At 31.8% G+C, this 22,065-nt stretch overlaps 2 protein-coding genes across 3 annotated transcripts in view; both read right to left on the bottom strand.

Annotated features, from left to right (window-relative positions):
- Positions 1 to 7,935, bottom strand: part of LOC148312752 (uncharacterized) — a 518,102-nt gene extending 510,167 nt beyond the window's left edge. For both annotated transcript variants that reach the window (XR_015838852.1, XM_088273863.1), the window contains exon 1: positions 7,556 to 7,935. Coding sequence is in view for 1 of the 2 variants with exons in the window: in XM_088273863.1 (XP_088129989.1) it covers positions 7,556 to 7,643 (88 nt within the window). In the remaining variant the exon portion in view is untranslated. The remainder of the gene's footprint in view (positions 1 to 7,555) is intronic.
- A 9,478-nt stretch (positions 7,936 to 17,413) lies between these two features.
- The window catches only part of LOC148312751 (NACHT and WD repeat domain-containing protein 2), a 42,547-nt gene continuing 37,895 nt past the window's right edge, over positions 17,414 to 22,065 (bottom strand). Inside the window, exons 26-27 of the mRNA XM_088274271.1 lie at positions 19,841 to 20,065; positions 17,414 to 18,262 (exon numbers count right to left, since the gene is read on the bottom strand). Coding sequence (XP_088130397.1) covers positions 18,067 to 18,262; positions 19,841 to 20,065 — 421 coding nt within the window. The 3' untranslated portion in view covers positions 17,414 to 18,066. The remainder of the gene's footprint in view (positions 18,263 to 19,840; positions 20,066 to 22,065) is intronic.

The raw sequence follows: 22,065 nt of genomic DNA, 5'->3' as shown, positions 1-22,065 counted from the left end.
TAGTCCAAAAATACGAAAAAAAACGTACTACAAAAAAATGTCCCCTACTGTGTTTTAAGTTTGGACAGCCGTACTACCATCACGCTACTACGATCACTTAAACCAGCTAATGGCAAGTCGCATACTTACGCTATACGCTACTCAGCTGTCCAAACTCAAAACACAGTAAGGGACATTTTTTTGTAATACGTTTTTTTGCATTTTTGGACTAAGTAGAGTCTATGTACTTAGTCCAAAATACAAAAAAAAACGTGCTACAAAAAAATGTCCCTTACTGTGTTTTAAGTTTGGACAGCCGTACTGCTACTACTACTACTATCATCACGCCATTTTACTGCAGGGGTAGGCAGAGAGGATGGTAGGCCACACTCTTCTGCCCTGACATACACTCCTAGGTTCCTTCACATATATACATCTAGTCGTGCATGCCCTCCGATTACGCAGACTTTTTAAATTTATTTTTTATATTTTTTAAAACAGAAATAATTGTGTTTTTTATTATTTACTGAAATATTTCAATTTTATACTATTTCTGTGAGCCTAAGCAGCTCATTATTAGAAATAGGTATCAAATTGTGGTAGACTGGATTCGAACCAAGTAACTCTGACTTAAGAGTCCGTGACACTAACCACGGGACCACAAACCGACACACTCAGATTTTAGTTTATTTAGATTATGATAACGATTACAATAAAAACGAATACAGATTATAATAACGTTTTGAGCGTGTCCAAATACTTGTTACTATCTCCAATTAGGAGCTATTTTTGGTGTATTAATTGGTGAATGTTACACGTGTGTAAAGTGATCACTTAAACAAGCCTATGACGGTTTGTGATCCCCGCAAATGCCCAGACTTTCATATTCTTCTTCATCTATGTTAAGATGTCAAAAAATAATATGAATTTTAACAGTTTAAAAGTTTAAAATGAAAGCTTTTGAACGTCACATATTTTAAACCGGACTCATATCGCTCACTCCTTTCAAGAACGTCATAAATAAAAAAACTTGATTTTTCTGGAGAACGTTTTTAAATTTTAAAAATATAATACAATGTATTCAAAATAAATATCAAACCACTTATTGAAGTTTTTACTGTGCAACAGATCTTTTTAGGTAAAGTCTGAAAGTTTTTTCTCCATTTGAAAAATATTTAGTATTTAAAAAAATAATTAAATAATACCCTTTCTTCAAAATGCAAAAACAACACTTTATGCCCTGTAGCGGGTAAATATTATGTTAAAAATATCCCGCTTTTGCTGGGATATAGTACATTTTCTGGACATTCCTAAAACATGCACAACTGAAAATGGTCGATTTTTTATTTATGACGTTCTTGAAAGGAGTGAGCGATATGATGTACATGAAAATAAAGAGGTTAGTTAATATGTGGAAAATAAACCTTTGGTTCATTTTGAAGCGAGTTGATAGTATATAGTCTTGAAGAAGCCATAAAATGCACCATTGAATACGAGAAATGCATGAATACATATATATTATACGTTTGCCCTATATTAATTTATTTGTGCTATTCAAAGCGAACAGATTATTGTCCCATTTCAACATCTCAACATAGATGAAGAAGAATATGGAAGAGGATATTATGAATTATCTGAATGTTTTTTCTCCATTTGAAAAATATTCAGTATATTTAAAAAATACTTAAACAATACATTTTCTTCAAAATGCAAAAACAACACTTTCTGTCCTGTAGCGGGTAAATATCAAGTTAAAATATGTACCTATTTGAAAATAATGCGGAATACATCGAAACACGTGTCACAGTAGATTTTAAGAAATAGTGGTATTTACTAAGTAAAACATTGATTAAAAATAAAAATATGCCGCTGGGCATAACGAAAACATGCACAACTGAAAATTGTACATTTTTTATATATGACGTTGTTGAAAGGAGTGAGCGGTATATCTAACAGGAACACTCTTTTATTCATCTCAGCGTTCATTCAATTTGCATAATTATATATTATGATTCCACAGCTTCCAATTTGTCTCAAGAACGGCCATAAACTGAAATTACTTAGTTTTTTCTCATTGCAAGAATTCCTGAGAATTCTAACATTCCATTATGGGTGAATGTCAAAATTTGTACTCCATTTTAGAGTGAAATTAATAAAATAATAAAACCCTTATCCGCACCCCAATGATGCATAGGGCACCACGTTACATAAACGTAATGTTATCTTGATCATTTACAGATGAAGGAAAGGTGATCAGCCCTCCGCTTCAGGTACACCAGTCCAGGGTAGTATTGAATAAATATTAGAGTGAAAAAATCACTCATATTTATTCGACCCTCCCTGGGAATTGAACCCGGGACCATTACACTACGGAGGCGGACAAAGAGTGAAATTAATGGACTTTAAGTAATCATATTGTTTACATTATTTTTTAAATCTCAACATAGATGAAGAAGAATATGTAAGTAATTGCCCTGACTTCCATATTCTTCTTCATCTATTCTGAGATGTCAAAAAATAATGTAAAAAAAAACAACTCCTAAATGGAGATAATTCAGATTTGTGAACAAGTATTTGGACACACTCAAAATGTTGTAAATAAATTACATGGTCAACTTATAAACTAAAAAAAATATGTTTTCTGGCGTTTTTTATGTATGTGAATATAATCCAGGATTCGGACCTCACATACTAATTAAAGAGTTTCTGCTCAATGAAAAGCTTCCTTCATCTCACCATAGATGTCTATAGTGAAATTAAAGTCTCATTAATTGATTCGGCAATCACTTTGTGGTAAAATCTGTCCATTTTTAATTTAAGTTTTACTTAGTAAGTATCACCATTTCTTAAAATCTACTGTGTTTCGAAATACGGTGTTTGAAAATGATGCGGAATGCATCGAAACACGTGTCACAGTAGATTTTTGGAAAAAGTGGTATTTACTAAGTAAAACCTAATTTAAAAATGAAATCATAGTCAATTTAAGCACTTCGTTTCGAATTGGAACAATATATATAGAAATTTCAAGAATTTAAGTAGTGGGGTTGTCAATCATGGGTGAATGGTGAATGTTGCACGGATGTAAAGTGATCAATTGACCAGTTGACATAGGTCATAAGCCCTGTAAATTCGCTTTCCATGTTCTTCTTCATCTATGTTAAGATACAACAGTTTTCTGCACTAAGACATAGGAACACATATCGCTCATTCCTTTCAACAACGTCATAAATAAATAAAAACTTGATTTTTCAGGAGAACGTTTTTGAAGTTTAAAAATATAATACAATGTTTTAAAAATAAATATCAAGCCACTTATTGAACTTTTTACTGTGCAACAGATCTTTTTAGGTAAATCCTGAAGGTTTTTTCTCCATTTAAAAAATATTTAGTATGTTCAAAAAAATAATTAAACAATACCTTTTCTTCGAAATGCAAAAACAACACTTTCTGCCCTGTAGCGGGTAAATATTAAGTTAAAAATATGCCGCTTTTGCTGGGATATAGTACATTTTCAGGGCATTCCGAAAACATGCACAACTGAAAATTAAAGATTTTTGATTTATGACGTTCTTAAAAGGAGTGAGCGATATACTCTGATAATAGTCAAGGTCTTAGGTACTTATATCTTTGATATTGACATGTAATATTGCTACTGATTGGTGATTGATTTATCTCTTCGATGTATATATGATAATATGAATTGATTGCATTTTAATATGATCGAATTCCCGATGCTCTGACCCTAGTAGGTCATGATACACTAGTTCAAGGCTTAATAATATAAATACAAATATGTTTTTAAACAATATTATGCTGACGATTTGGAGCAAACTGAAATTAGAACTAGATTATCAATGTTATTTTTGACATCTCATCAAAGATGAAGAAGAATATGGAAGTCTGGGCATTTACGGAGCTGACGACTGTCATAGGCTGGTTTAAGTAATCACTTTACACACGTGTAACATTCACCAATTCTACCCATTATTGACAACCACACTACTCAATTTCTTGGAAGTTCTGTATATATGAACCAATTTAGAAACCTTGTTCTTGAATCAATAGAACTTCACTAGAGACATCTATTGGTGAGATGTAAAGAAGCTTTCTATTAAGCAGAAACTCTTATATTAGTATGTGAGATCCGAATCCTGGATTATAATCACACACATGAGAAACGCCAGAAAATACCATTTTCATTTTTATTATTTAAGCTTATAATTTAACCAGACAATTTATTTACAACATTTTGAGTGTGTCCAAATACTTGTTCACAAAATCTGGATTATCTCCAATTATAGGAGTTATTTTCATATTATTTTTGACATCTCATCAAAGACGAAGAAACCAGCCTATGACTGTCGTCAGCCCCGAAAATGCTCAGACTTCCATATTCTTCTTCATCTTTGATGAGATGTCAAAAATAATATGAAAATAACTCTTGTAATTGGAGATAATCCAGATTTTGTGAACAAATATTTGGACACACTCAAAATGTTGATTATCAATAACAACATATACAGTATCGAACAGATTAATTGAAACAAAACTTTTTTTTCGTATTTTCAACACCCTCTAAAAAATGTTTTGGGGGTGTTCCTCGTATTATGGACCAGGGCTGCTTCTTTCAGTGACTGAGATGATGAATAGCGAGAAGTATCACCTAATTCTACCGGAAAAGATACTACCAGAGATACAAAATTGAAGGTCAAATGGTAACGGAATATTTCGGCAGGATTTAACCCCGTGCCGCAAATCCATAAAAAAATGATGAAATTTTTCACATAAAAACAATGAACTGTGTTGGACTGGTCAAGAATTTTGCCAGACATAAACTAAATTGAAAATCTATCGGCAATCTGTAAGAATCGGCTTTCCGAAATTGATTGCACTACGGTGGGAAAGCTCATTTTGTCCATAATTCAGGTATGGTTTCGAGACGAAAAAATGGCATCCACGTACCAAAACCTTATATAATAGATGCCAAGAAGAGTAAAATATTTGATTGAGCTCAAATGAGATCATATTAAATATAAATTTGTGATATAACTAATAAACAAAAGATTTTACAAAACTTTTGACGAATATACAAAAAAAAATAAATTGTTTCATCTATCTGTCTATCGTTTTGACGCAGATTCATCTGAGAAATCGTATTCCGAATGATTTCAACCTTCTTTTTCCAGCTCCTTCGATAAAAGCTTTTACCGCAATGGCAGCGCTATCCGTTGAATGTTGAATGTAAGAGAAACACGTAATAAGTAATTTAGCATTTTCAATGTTTTCAATCGCATCGTTGTTACATAGACTTTTAATATTTTCACTGCTTCACAAGCATTGTTAAATTATACTCTATCTTTTATATTATACTTTTTCCATTTATCCAGATTGAGCCACAGTATTATGCAGCGGCGTGCAGCTAGTAAATAAACAAGTTTCATAAAAAACCATTTGTGGTTTTTTTATCTTTCAAAATGAAACTTATCTGACCACCAAATCGATGCAAATATGTAATTTTCGCTTCAAAATTAATGAACAATGGATGATCGCCACTGTCCACATCCTTCAAAAAGATAAAAAATGAATAATAATATCCGTTAGTAATATCCTTGAACGTTCTGTGGCATTTTTTCTGCATTTCTTGCAGCAGAATAATATGCATTTTAATCTTTATTATTTCGAGAAATAAAAATACTTTGTGTTCTGATCCACTCACATTTTTATTAACCAACTAGTTTCGGCAACAACCTGTTGCCCTCTTCAGGGTTTAATTTATTACTAATAAATGAAATCCTGAAGAGGGCAACAGGTTGTTGCCGAAACTAGTTGGTTAATAAAAATGTGAGTGGATCAGAACACAAAGTATTTTTATTTCTCGAAATAATATATCAATATGATCCACAAAGTTAATGATTTCAATATTCAAAACATGCATTTTGATCATTTTAAATATTAAATGTTAAAATCAAACACTGATTTTTCGTGTCCACTAAATTGTATTTTATAGTGAAAAAACACATTAAAATTAATTTTGTACAATTGTTTCGCCTTGTTATGAAATTTTCAAACGAATGACAATTTAGTGGACTCAAAAAATCCGTGTTTGATTTAAATATTAAATATATAAATTAAAATGGATTTCTAGAAATTAAATACCAAATCTATAAATATGCATTTTAATTATATATATATATATATATATATATATATATATATATATATATATATATATATATATATATATATATATATATACATATGTATATATATATATATATATATATATATATATATATATATATATATATATATATATATATATATATAGAATATATATATATATATATGTATATATATATATATATATATATATATATATATATATATATATATATATATATATATATATATATATATATATATATATATATATATATATATAAATATATATATAATTTGTGATAGATGAATAATGTATGATAGATGGTGAAATAAGGAAATAATGCAAGGCTGATATAAGAATTATCGTTAAAATTAAGCAAGGTGTATTCAGATGGTTTGGACATGTGGAACGAATGAGTGAGGAAAGACTGGTAAAAGTAATTTATGAATCAAACGTAATAGGAAACAGGGGCAGAGGAAGATCGAGTAAATTTTGGCACGATCAAGTATTTCTAATATTTGAAAGTGGTCAGGTCAGGAGTCGTAATAATCGACCAATGAATGAGGAGAATGTATGAGGAGATCCATGAATGTTGAAGAGATGAAAATTGTTTTCAAAGGCGTGTGAGTGGTGTTGCGTTTGTTACTCTCTGCCTACCCCTGCGGGGAAGCGGTGTGATACTTTAGGGAAAGATATACCATACATGTAGCGTTTAGTCATATTTAATTATTTTGTTTTTAACTTATGTTTTTTAAATTTTCTCATTTATTTCTTTTAAATATGCTTCTTATTGCTATTTCTTATACCTGTTTATTGTTTTTATATTTTGCCATGTATTAATTTTGGTTATTTAAAAAAATCTTTTTTGTAACTTTATTATTTGTGTTCCAGTCTTGTTAACCTTAATCCCATGTCCCAAAATGAGAAATAGAAATTACTCATCGGGAATATTATATATATGACTTATGTATGATGTAATAATAATAATAATAAAACCCTTATCCGGACCCCAATGGTGCATAGGGCACTGTGTCATATTAACGCAGTGTTATCTTGATCGTTTACACGTGAAGGAAAGGTGATCAGCCCTCCGCTTCAGGTACCAGTCCATGGTAATATTGAGTAAATATTACAGTGAAAAAATCACTTATATTTATTTTACCCCCCTTGGGAATCGAACCCGGGACCTCCAGAACGGTAGAACGGATAGAACGGCAGCCGAGCGTGCTGACCATTACACTACGGAGGCGGACATGATGTAATATGTTTTGAAAAATGAATAAATAAAAATAATAAGTTGAAAAGCTGTGTAAAATCTACTGCGGTAGATATTTTTTCTCAAAAGTTATAATGGGACGAACGTAGACACCGATTTTTAGTCCATGTTTAAAAATTAAAAGAAAAAATACATACCTTCATTTTCGCCGTCTTCCGTCACCACGTTCCGTATTACAAACAAAAATGCAATCAACAATATTAAATTAATTTTCTTAAGTAACATGATGTCGTCTTTTTGAGCTTAAACGTACGTTTTATCCCATGAAATTTAAACGAAACACAAAAAAAAAAGTTTAAAAAATGAAAAATTACATCACTCCGCGCAATAAATGCGTAAAAAAACCCATAATTTAACCAATGCGCCCCGGTTTTTTTAAAATTATTGATTGCCGGTAGATACTCGTATTCTCACGGCTGGAAAAGTGTCGTCTCGGCAGCCTACGCGAATTCGAAATGGCCGATTTGAATTTGAAAAATAAATGAAATCTGTCAACTGTCGCGCGATCGACGGACTGACGCGGGCGGCCTTCTGTGCGCTACTGAAGTTTGTATGAAGCGTTTACGAGGTGTGTTTTCTTGGAGGGAGGTTCCAATTGGATCGTTTTAATTGTGACAATAATATATAAAAATACACAATGCACACCTGACTTTCCGGGGTTGGTAGCCGGGAATTGAATTATCCGGAATATTTGCGATGAGTCATCGAAAAGATATTTTACAAAAACAAGTATTTCGCAATATTTTTTATAATGTTGTAACACGTGTTAACGGCCAAACATATCGCTCACTCCTTTCAACAACGTCATATATAAAAAAAACTTGATTTTTCAGGAGATCGTTTTTACAGTTTAAAATATAATAAAGTGTATTAAAAATAAATAAAAGCCACTTTTTGAACTTTTTACTGTGCAACAGATCTTTTTAGGTAAAACCTGAATGTTTTATCTCAATTTGAAAAATATTTAGTATTTTAAAACAATAATTAAATACTTTTTCTTCAAAATGGAAAAACAATATTTTCTGCCCTGTAGCGGGTAAATATTAAGTTAAAAGTATGCCGTTTTTGCTGGGATATATATTTTCTAGGCATTCCAAAAACATGCACAACTGAAAATTGACCATTTTTGAAATATGACGTTGTTGAAAGGATTGAGCGATATTTGTTGTCCGCAGTGATAAAATAGTATGTTGTAAAAAAAACATGTTTATTATTTTAAATAATATAACTGTTTTGTGCTGAGATTTTTTCGTAAATGTTTGCTAAAATTGCTTTTTGCCAAAATATTACTTTTTTTAGGTGCATTCAAAATCAACAAAAGGTTTCTCAAATATATATATATATATATATATATATATATATATATATATATATATATATATATATATATATATATATATATATATATATATATATATATATATATATATATATATATATATATATATATATATATATATATATATATATATATATATATATATATATATATATATATATATATATATATATATATATATATATATATATATATATATATTTATATATATATATATATATATATATATATATATATATATATATATATATATATATATATATATATATATATATATATATTATATATATATATTTATATATAAATATATATATATATATATATATATATATATATATATATATATATATATATATATATATATATATATATATATACATATATAAATTGTCAAAGTATACAGTTTTTGAGAAATAATAATTTTTTATTATATTTTTTATTATAATAAAATTAAAATAAATGAACACCCGTTAAAATTCATCAGCTCTCAACTTGATTTAACCTACTGTGTCGGGTTGTGGTTCCGTGGGTAGTGTCGCGGACTCTTAAGTCAGAGTTTCTCGGTTCGAACCCACTCTACCACAATTTGACACCTTTTACTAATATCAGGCCGCTTAGACTCACAGAAATAGTATAAAATTAACGTATTTTTGTAAACGATAAAAAAATATAAAACGAATATTTCACTTTTTTTAATTAAAAAAATAATTGAAATTTGACCAATACTTCGAAAAAAGTAAACAAAATACTTAGCTTAATTATTTGTTCGTCTTTGAGACAAGGGAGTTCTAAAATAAAATCGTATGTTAAAACGTATCCCAAAATTAAGCCCAACGATTTATTTTTAATATCTGTATTGGGAACGCGGTATGGACAACAATACTCTTTCAAAATAACTAGAAGGGTTTCGAAAAACCAACGTCAGCAAATGCACTCCCCAAAATAGATGCCACTTTACGATTTGTGTACACTACCGGGGGAAATAGATGTTGTTTTGTTTGCGTCAAGTTCCAAACACTTTCCTAACACCCTGTCAACGTGACAGACACCACGATAGATCAATGGGTCTTTAAAAAGATCATAGTAATACAAGCTGAGGGGAGAAATTGGTCTTGATTTGGTAATTTGTGTACGTTTTAAAATTATTTATGTAGTTACATAATAATAATAAAAAATAATAAAACCCTTATCCGCACCCAATGGTGCATAGGGCACTGCGTCATATAAACGCAGTGTTATCTTGACCGTTTACACATGAAGGAAAGGTGATCAGTCCTCCGCTTCAGGTACCAGTCCAGGGTAATATTGAATAAATATGACTGTGAAAAAATCACTTATATTTATTTTACCCCCCTTGGGAATCGAACCCGGGACCTCCAGAACGGTAGCCGAGCGTGCTGACCATTACACTACGGAGGAGGAAAAAAAAACCTTTTTAAAATTATTTATGTAGTTACATAAGTTTCATTAATTGATTCGGCAATCACAGTGTGGTAAAATCTATCCATTTTTATTAATGTTTTACTTAATACGATGTTTGAAAATGATTCGGAATGCATCGAAAGACGTATTACAGTAGATTTTTAAGAAACAGTGGTATTTACTAAGTAAAACAGACACCACGATAGATCAATGGGTCTTTAAAAAGATCATAGTAATACAAGCTGAGGGGAGAAATTGGTCTTGATTTGGTAATGTGTGTACGTTTTAAAATTATTTATGTAGTTACATAATAATAAAAAAAAATAATAAAACCCTTATCCGCACCCAATGGTGCATAGGGCACTGCGTCTTACAAAAGCAGTGTTGTCTTGATCATTAACACACGAAGGAAAGGTGATCAGCCCTCCGCATCATGTACCAGTCCAGGTTTATATTGAATAAATATTAGAGTGTAAAAATCACTTTTATTTATTTGAACCCCCCTGGGAATTGAACCCGGGATCTCCAGTATGGTAGCCGAGCGTGCTGACCATTGCAATACGGAGGCGAACTAAATTAGTTATTTTTTGTACATTTGCTTTGTAATTTTTACTTCTTGTACATTTGGTTTCTGTATTCTTGAATATTTTTTGCTGCTAATAAAGTTTTTGTCGAAACCGATTGGCAAAAATACCATAAATAAAAATTGTTGAAAATTAAGCTATTTTTTTTTAACATTAAAAAAATCTACTTCTGCTTATCCTTATCTGCACCCGATGGTGTATAGGGCAGTGCATCGTATTTACGCAGTGTTATCTTGATCGGTACTTACATAAAGGCAAGGTGATCACTCCTGCGCTTCAGGCACCAGTCCAGGGTAATATTTAATGTATTATTATTGCAGTATAAATTAATCTGCCGCCTCCGTAGTGTAATGGTCAGCACGCTCGGCTACCATACTGGAGGTCCCAGGTTCAATTCCCAGGGGGGAGCTCAAATAAATCATAGTAATTTTTCCACCCTTATATTTATTCAATAATACCCTGGGCTGGTACCTGAAGCGGAGGACTGAGCACCTTTCCTTCATGCGTTAACGATCAAGATAACACTGCGTTTATATGATGCGGTGCCCTATGCACCATTGGGGTGTGGATAAGGATTTGAATGAAAAAATGAAAAATTAATTGCTAATATTTTTTTTCACCACCTCCTGGGATCGAACTGAGGATTTTCTTTTACAGTTATTACTTTTTCAATGATCCAATCTTATTTCATTCAAAAAAAATAATTATCTTTAATTTTTTATTACTTATAGGTTGAACCACCCTTCCTAGTTGCCATTTCGGGCGGGAAAACAAATTGACATAACGATAAAACCAACACTTGTAAACATGACACTTCTCACACTCTAATCGTCCATTTCAAAAGATTCCCCAAACAACTGTCGCTTGGAACGTGTCGTGTGTCTATTTCTAGGCAAACGTCAGATTCAAATTTAAATTAGTGTTCTAAAATGGAATGTTAACCTTTTAATGACAGGCCAATTGAGTTATAAGTCAACACGGTGTGAATTTTTGTGAAGTGAAACTTCATTTGAGATGAAAATTATATGGATTTTTTAAAGACTTATTATATTTTTTAAAGACTATATTAAGAATATATAGAATAATATATAGAATATATTTTTTCAAAACTAATAAAAAAATTCTCAAAATAACAATGTCTCTTTGAGAATATATTTTTTTAAAACACAAATCAACCTTAGATCCTCTTGCGAACTCACACATGACGCTTCATGACGTATTAATTATATTATAATTAGTATAAAACTTCGGAGGCGAACTCGATATTAAATGACTTAAATCGCACTGTACGGCCAACCCTAAGGTAGACGACTCAGGGCAGACCACCAAAGAGATGGATCGACATCGCAGGAGGTTGACCCCTCTTAAAAACACTCCACAAGGCCTACACCAAGCAGAAGAAGAAGAAGAAATTAACTGACTAACTAACCATCACGCCGCTTCTCCGCAGGGGTAGGCAGAGAATATAAAACGCCACACCAATCCGTATTTGCAAACAATCTTCTCTTCCGCATTCATATATCTCCGCATACAATACCGCCAAATTTTCCGACTCCTGACGTGAACACACAAATTATTTGAAACTCTTGATCATGCCAAGTATTCCTCGGTCTTCCTCTGCTCCTATTTCAAATAACATTTACCTTATAAATATGTTTTACTGTTTTTTCATCACTCATTCGTTCCACATGTCCAAACCATCTCAACACACCATCCTTGATTTGATGGATAGTGCTTATCTCAGCCATGCATTCATTCCTTATCTCTTTATTTATTTGTTTTTCAAAACATATTACATACATAAGTCATATATCACTCACTCCTTTCAAGAACGTCATTAATCAAAAATCGTCAATATTCAGTTGTGCGTGTTTTCAGAATGCCCAGAAAATGTACTATATCCCAGAAAAAGAGGCACATTTTTAACTAAATATTTACCCGCTACAGGACAAAAAGTGTTGTTTTTGCATTTTAAAGAAAAGGTATTGTTTAATTATTTTTTTAAATATACTAAATATTTTTCAAATGGAGAAAAAACCTTCAGGTTTTACCTAAAAAGATCTGTTGCACAGTAAAAAGTTCAATAAGTGGCTTGATATTTATTTTTAATACATTGTGTTATATTTTTAAACTTTAAAAATATTCTCCTGAAAAATCAAGTTTTTTGATTTATGACGTTCTTGAAAGGAGTGAGCGATATATGATATTCCCGATGAATAATTTCTATTTCTCATTTTGGGGCATGGGATAAAGGTTAACAAGACTGTTATAATAATGTTACAAAATTTTTTTTTTTTAAATAACCAAAATGCTGGGAACAAAGTGAATGGTGCACTGAAATCAGTTATAGCAAATAAAAACCTATCAGCGGAAGCTAAACTGGCAGTGCACAACGGAGTCCTGGTTCCAACTCTAATGTATGGAAGTGAAACATGGAGTTGGCAAAAGAAGGATGAAAGTAGACTGAATGCAGTCGAAATGCGATCTCTCAGAAGAATGTGTAACAAAACGATGTATGATAGATGTGCGAATAGTGAAATAAGGAAGGAATGCAAAGCTGAGATAAGCATTATCGATAAAATTAAAAAAGGTGTGTTGAGATGGTTTGGACATGTAGAACGAATGAGTGAGGGAAGAACGGTAAAACAAATTTATGAGGCGAATGTTAGCGGGAAAAGAAGCAGAGGAAGACCGAGAAAAACATGGCACGATCAGGTATGCCAAATACTTGAAAGGGGTCAGGTTAGGAGTCGTAACAATCGGCGGGTATGTATGAGGAGATGCATGAACGTGGAAGAGGCGAAGAATGTTTACAAGGACAGAGTGGTGTGGCGCTCTATTCTCTCTGCCTACCCCTGCGGGGAAGCGGCGTGATGGTTAGTTAGTTTTTTTTTAATACATGGCAAAATATAAAGACAATAAATAAACAGGTAAAATAAATTGAAATAAGAAGCATATTTAAAAAAAATAAATGAGAAAAACGTCAGGTAAGAAGCATATTTAAAATAATTAAATGAGAAATATGGATCTTGACTTACGGCAGGGAAACAAGAGCCGACACCGCGAGAGCAAAAAGCCTTCTTAGGACATCGGAAATGAAGACTCTACGACCCATTGCAGGCCTAACACTTCGCGACAGAGTTAGAAACTCAGAAATAAGAAAAATCTGAGATGTTGAAGATGTTGTGCGATGGGGAAGAGAAAGAAGACGTTTCTGGAGAGATCATGTGGGAAGAGCGAGTTCGGATCGAGAGGTGAGGATAGCAGTGGACAGCAGCATAAGCGGGATCAGACCCCCAGGAAGACCACCTAAACGATGGAGGGATAGCTGGTCTTCCACCTCCCAGGAGCGGACCGGAGAATGACAGGACCTAGTCCTAAAAGAAGAAGAAGAAGAAATGAGAAAATATAAAATACATAAGGTAAAAACAAAATAATAACATATGACATGAAAATATGAAAATTTTATATATAATCTATATATCACCATATATGTATGTCCGCCTCCGTAGTGTAATGGTCAGCACGCTCGGCTACCGTTCTGGAGGTCCCGGGCTCGATTCCCAAGGGGGGTAAAATAAATATAAGTGATTTTTTCACTGTCATATTTATTCAATATTACCCTGGACTGGTACCTGAAGCGGAGGGCTGATCACCTTTCCTTCATGTGTAAACGATCAAGATAACACTGCATTTATATGACGCAGTGCCCTATGCACCATAGGGGTGCGGATATGGGTTCATTATTATTATTATATATCACCATTGGAACCTCTACCATACATGGTTTTGCCGCACTGAGAGATGGCATCCCGACTGCATTCAGTCTACTTTCATCCTTCTTTTGCCAACTCCATGCTTCACTTCCATACATTAGGGTTGGAACCAAAGCTCCGACGTGATCTGCCAAATATGCCTTTAAATAATTCATAATAAGGGTAAATTAGGGAATAATTTTTTTTTTTTTTTTTTTTTTTTTTTATTTATTTCTTAAGTTAGCTTATATTAAAACTAATATAAACTATTATATACATTTACATCATCTTTATATATTTACATTTCCTTACAGTAACTTAGACATTTATTTTTAAATTCTTTCAGACACTTTTCATTCTTCATACATTCAGGCATCTCATCATACATTTTTAAACCCTTATACATCAAGCAATTTTGCGACTCAGCTCTTTTCAATAATGGTAGTCTTATTTTATCCTTTTGTCTAGTAGCATATTCATGACAATTTTTGTTTAAGACAACTTTATCCTTAAAATATTTTGGCAACTTATCGTGAAAAAATTTATGTACAAATAATGCGCAATGTCTGGGACTCACTGCTTTACTCGACAAAAACCAAGTGTCGTCTCTTTAACGCCTGCATCCTAACAGTGTTGCTGTACGGATGTGAGTCGTGGCGCCTCACCAAAGCTCAAAGCAAGAAACTAGCAAGTTTTGAAAATAGGTGCCTGAGGCGAATACTGGGTATAAAGTGGTATGACTTCGTCAGGAATGACGATGTGAGGAGAAGAACTCAACAGCCCCTCATACTGGAAGTCCTGAAGAGGAGAAGGTGGACATGGTTGGGACATGTCCTTAGAATGCCGCCTGAGAGCATCAACCCCTCGTGTCTCTTCTTCCAACCCCGAGGATTCCGGCGCCCCGGAAGGCCGCTGACAACGCCGGAATGGCCTGGGAGGGAGCCAAGACTTGAGACGTCTCGTGTTGGCCATATGCTCCACCTAGGGACACGAACATGGAAAGAAGAAGAAGAAATTAGGGAATAACAATGTATAATTAAGTACCAAATACTTTAAATAAATTATTTATTTAAATAATGCAATATAAATACACAAATATTTATTTAATATATGTATTATATAAATTTACAACATTTTGAGTGTGTCCAAATATTTGTTCACAAATCTGAATTATCTCCAATTAGGAGTTTTTTAAATATAATTTTTTGACGTCTGAAGAACAAAGATGAAGAAGAATATAGAAGTCTTGAAATGAAATATTTTCTGCTTAATAAAAAGCTTCTTTCATTTCAACATAGATGTCTCTAGTGAATTCAAGCACTATGTTTCGAATTTGAACAATATTTATAGAAGTCGAATAGTGTTTTTGTCAATCATGGGTAGAATTGGTGAATGTTACACATGTGTAAAGTGATCACTTAAACCAGCACATATTCTTCTTCGTCTATGTTTAGTTGTCAAAAAATAATGTATTAAATAACTACTTTGTATATATATATATATATATATATATATATATATATATATATATATATATATATATATATATATATATATATATATATATATATATATATATATATATATATATATATATATATATATATATATATATATATATATATATATATATATATATATATATATATATATATATATATATATATATATATATATATATATATATATATATATATATATATATATATATATATATATATATATATATATATATATATATATATATATATATATATATATATATATATATATATATATATATATATATATATATATATATATATATATATATATATATATATATATATATATATATATATATATATATATATATATATATATATATATATAAATATATATATAAATATTTCTATTTTTATTTTTTTCTATAAAATACTATGTGAAAAATAACAATTAAGCTGCATTAATGCACTGGAGTGCCCAATGCACCAAAATAGATAAATTTTCTTTGTACATTAAACTTACTAACATCCGTGGTCGGTTTACGACAGAGGTAGGTGGAGAGGATATAAAGCCATGCTTTGTTTATTCGAATACTAACTAAAATACAATACTTAAAATATATATTTATCATTATACAATATAAATCTGTTCCATCGCCATCAGCAGATTAGAGAAACTAGTTTTGCAAGATGCGACCAACTCGCAAGGGGTTGGTTCATCAACGAGTTTGACAGTGGCCAAATCGCTCTCGGTCTTCTGTGAAATCTACCACTGGTATTTTGAAACACTTTATCCTTAGATTCAATTATTTAAGGTTTTTTTCTAACAATGAGATTCAATATCTGAATATTATATTTTAACCCTTTTTATCTAAATCCTAGAATAATATTAATTTTTAACTCAGCGAAACAGCTATCACTCAAGTTTAATAATATAATGCAATTCATTCTATATATTGCTCACTCCTTTCAACAATGTCATATATCAAAAATCGTCAATTTTTTAGTTGCGCATGTTTTCGGAATGCCCAGAAAATATACTATATCCCAGCAAAAGCAGCATATTTTCAACTTAATATTCACCCGCTACAGGGCAGAAAGCGTTGTTTTTGCAATTTGAAGAAAAGGTATTGTTTTATTATTTTTTTAAATAAACTAAATAATTTTTAAATGGAGAAAAAACCTTCAGGTTTTACCTAAAAAGATCTGTTGGACAGTAAAAAGTTCAATAACTGGCTTCATATTTATTTTTAATACATTTTATTATATTTTTACACTTTAAAAACCATCTCCTGAAAAATCAAGTTTTTTGATATATGATGTTGTTGAAAGGAGTGAGTGATATGTAAATAAAAATTGACATATTCATTTGTTCAACATTTTAAAACTGCTAAAGCTATTGACCGATTGCTTTGAAATTACAACACAACGTTGCATTTGAATACGCGCATGGCAGCGCCATCTGTTAAACGTAACAACAACACGTGCAATACTAAGCATTGATCATGAAATTAATAAGAATTTATTATGGTACTATCTGTGCCCAGTCACGCGTTGGTGTGGCTCAGTCTGGTTAAATGGAAAAGAAAAAAAAAGAAAAAGCACGCATTTATAATATGTTTGATTTTATGATGCTTGTGAAGCAGTGAAAATATTAAAAATCTGTGAAATAACAATGCAATCGAAACAGCTATCAAGAAGCACGCTGACTGCCATGAGCAATGCTTTGTGTTGCGTTTAGTTGTTTCTTTCAACAGATGGCGCTGCCATTGCGGTCTAAAACATTTTTATCTATCACGGTAAAAACACCAGTCACGTAAAACAAGCGTCTGTTTGTTGTGTCAAAATTTCGAAGCAATCAGTGACTTTTGAAAGAAGATTTAAGATTTAGAACAAACTAATATTTAGATTTTTATTTATACCTACAGATAATCAAATGCCACTGGGTTTGAATTTTTTAAAAGCAAGCTGTTTTTCAAGCATATATATGGATTTTTAAAAGCATGCACTGCCTGAATTAATGTAGGTATTATATTATATCAAGGCCAAGTGGCTTATTTTTTTCTAATGCTTCTTCTCCGGTTTCTTGTCGTGTCTTCCGATGAGGTCTTCGGGCATTGGAAGGGCTGGATCTGACAGAATGAGGACTGCAAGCGCTCCATCTAGGGTGCCGAGAGTGACCTGACCACTCTCTGTGCTACCCAGAGCGGTCAGTTCAGCAGGAACTCGGTATTCAGCTATCTGGACTGCATCTTCCATGCTAGAAAGAATCACGTTTGATGGATTATTTTTTTTTGACATCTCATCAAAGATGAAGAAGAATATGGAAGTCTGAGATTTACGGGGCTTACGACCGTCATAGGCTGGTTTAAGTGATCACTTTACACACGTGTAACATTCACCAATTCTACCCATTATTGACAACCACACTACTCAAATTCTTGGAAGTTCTTTATATATGAACCAATTTAGAAACCTTGTTCTTGAATCACTAGAACTTCACTAGAGACATCTATTGGTGAGATATATAGAAGCTTTTTACTAAGCAGAAACTCTTATATTAGTATGTGAGGTCCAAATCCTGGATTATAATCACACACATAAGAAACGCCAGAAAATACCATTTTCATTTGATGGATTATTTGGAGTAAAATTCTCATATTTGATGGATTGTTTGGAGCAAAATTCTCACGTTTAATGGATTATTTAGCAAAATTCTCACTATTCATGGATTGTTTGGAGCCAAATTCTTAGACGTAATGGATTATTTTGAGAAAAATTAATGTATTTAATGGATTCTTTAGAGCTAAATCTCACATGTAATGGATTATTTAGAGTGAAATTGTAACTTTTTTTATTTTTTATTATTAGATTAAAACCAATATTTTTAGCTTTTCCACTTTTTTATTTGACCAGCGACCGGGTTTCGTCGTTACCGACATCATCAGACCAGTCTGATGATGTCGGTAACGACGAAACCCGGTCGCTGGTCAAATAAAAAAGTGGAAAAGCTAAAAATATTGGTTTTAATCTAATAATAAATTAAAAATGCAATTCCATCACGAAGTGTCAGTGGATAATATAAATCTATGAAATTGTAACATTTCATGGACTGTTTAGATCAAATTCTCACATTTTATGGATTATTTGGAACAGAAATCTATTTAAAAAAAACTTTAAATGCATAATGCCATTCAATCAATACTTCAACTTAATATTTAAATTGCATTTGTTTTACAGATATGCTTTTTGTAATTTAATAAAAGAGTATTAATCAGTTTCATATGGAATAAAGCAAAGAGTAAAATATAATATAAGTAAAAAAATTTAAAAAAAGCGTTCAGAGTAAATGGTGCCCAGAAATCAGTTATACAAAGCAAATAAAAACCTATCGGGGAAAGCTAAACTGGCAGTACACAACGGAGTCCTGTTTCCAACCATAATATATGTAATTAATAGTTTGAGTCAATATTATATTGTTTATTACTGGCTCGGCTACCGTTCTGGAGGTCCCGGGTTCGATTCCCAGGGGGGGTCAAATAAATATAAGTGATTTTTTCACGCTTATATTTATTCAATATTACCCTGGACTGAAGCGGAGGGCTGATCACCTTTCCTTTGTGTGTTAACGATCAAGATCCCACTGTGTTTATATAATGCAGTGCCCTATGCACCATTGGGGTGCGGATGAGGGTTTGAAATTTTATTACTGGTTCCTGAAGCGCAAGAGTGATCACCTTGCCTTCATGTAAGTAATGATCAAGATAACTCTGCGTCAATTCGGTGCAGTGCCCTATGCACCATTGGGTGCGGATAAGGGTTATAAGTAAATGATTACCGGAAAACTCGAAGGGTTTTTCTTCCACTATGATAATACAGGACATATTCGTTTGTAGCCGAAAACGTGGAGAGGACACTGAACACTCCCTCGGCCACTCTTGGGATGAATGTCTTCACGGTCTGTCCGCGCTTGAGCTCCAGCAGTTCCAGCCCCCCGCGGGGAGGAGCGAAGAGACCAGACTTCCCGTCCTTGGTGACTTGACCCCCCCATCTCGGTATAAACCTTGAACAAAATCACATGTTAGCGAAGGATGCACATATGGCTCAATCGCTAAAATCGATCAATATTGAGAAAACTATTGTTGATTTTGAATGCACCTAAAAATAATTACTATTTTGGCAAAAATTCTTCAGCAATTTTAGCAAACATATAAGAAAAAATCTCAGCACTTAATAATTATATTATTTAAAATAATAAACAAGTTTTTTTTTTATAACATACTATTCTATCACTGCGGACAGCAAATATCGCTCACTCCTTTCAACAACGTCATATATCTAAAAACGTAAATTTTCAGTTATGCATGTTTTCGGAATGTCCAGAAAGTGTACTATATCCCAGCAAAAGCGGCATATTTTTAATTTAATATTTACCCGCTACATGGCAGAAAGCGTTGTTTTCGCACTTTGAAGAAAGGGTATTGTTTAGTAATTTTTTTAAATTTACTAAATATTTTTTTAAATGGAGAAAAAACATTTAGGTTTTACCTAAAAAGATCTGTTGCACAGTTAAAAGTTCAATAAGTGGCTTGATATTTATTTTTAATACATTTTATTATATTTTTAAACTTAATGATATCCAGAAAAATCAAGTTTTTTGATATATGACGTTGTTGAAAGGAGTGAGCGATATGTGATCAGTATATTGGTACACACTTGAGTGATTCATTGACACATTGGTATGATATATCTCTTACAAGTACTGCAATCCTGGTAGTAGACAAATCAAACTGGATTCTAATTCTATGTAATAAGTAGGGCATAGCTTGAGTATACCATATTTATATATACCAGTGTATTAGTTGTCATGGTATATCCCCTCTAGTTATTGGGCTCTTGGCCAGTATACCAATTATAGATTTGTTATTTTTATTTTTACTTATTTATATTTTTTTACAAACTTTATACAATACTAAATTTAAAAAAATATATATTGATGAACGCCTCACTAAGCATAGCCCGTGACGAAACTTTTATTTACATTATTTAAAAAAATATAAGAGGATATATGTATTATTATTTTTTTATAATTATTTTTTTTTATTATTATTTTTTTTTAACATCTCATCAAAGATGAAGAAGAATATGGAAGTCTGGGCATTTACGGGGCTGACGACCGTCATCGGCTGGTTTATGTGATCACTTTACACACGTGTAACATTCACCAATTCTACCCATTATTGACAACCACACTACTCAAGTTCTTGGAAGTTCTTTATATATGAACCAATTTAGAACCCGTAAATGCCCAGACTTCCATATTCTTCTTCATCTTTGATGAGATGTCAAAAAATAATATGAAAATAACTCCTTTAATTGGAGATAATCCAGATTTTGTGAACAAGTATTTGGACACACTCAAAATGTTGTAGGATATATGTATATGTATGTATATCTAGATAATACAAGCAATACAATACAAATCAAAGGAAATTGATTAAAATTGAATAAAAATAATAAATTAAAATCGAATAAAATTATAAAATTTGTATAAACAAAATACACATTGCAACAATAACTGTCCGCTGTTGGCGAAATAAATATTTGATCGAAAAATCACTTTTATTGTTTCGGGTTGTGGTCCCATGGTTAGTGTCGCGGACTCTTAAGCCAGAGTTTCTCGGTTCGAATCCACTCTACCACAATTTGATACCTATTTCTAATAATGAGCCGCGTAGGCTCACAGAAATAGTATGAAATTGAAATATTTGTGTGAATAATAAAAACACAAATATTTCTCTTTAAAAAAAAAATATATGCATATATATATATTTATTTGACCCCCTTGGGAATCCAACCTTGGACCGGAACCTGTTTATGGTAGCCGAGCATACTGTCTATTAAACTACGGGGGCGGACATCAATCAGACTAGATTTATTAAAACATTTTGAACTTGTAAATTTCAATCAGCAAAAGGAACATCTCTCCCCAATAAATTCGTTTCTGTCATTCTGATAAGTCCTCTCTTTTTAAATTTAACTCTGATTTTTCTTTGACACATC

Source organism: Brachycentrus maculatus, unplaced genomic scaffold (genome assembly GCF_059751285.1).
Source record: "Brachycentrus maculatus isolate JH-2025_06_01 unplaced genomic scaffold, ASM5975128v1 h1tg000033l, whole genome shotgun sequence".
In the NCBI taxonomy this organism is placed as follows: domain Eukaryota; kingdom Metazoa; phylum Arthropoda; class Insecta; order Trichoptera; family Brachycentridae; genus Brachycentrus; species Brachycentrus maculatus.
The sequence above is the reverse complement of the archived record's forward strand: the minus strand, read 5'-3'. Positions and strand labels throughout refer to the sequence as shown.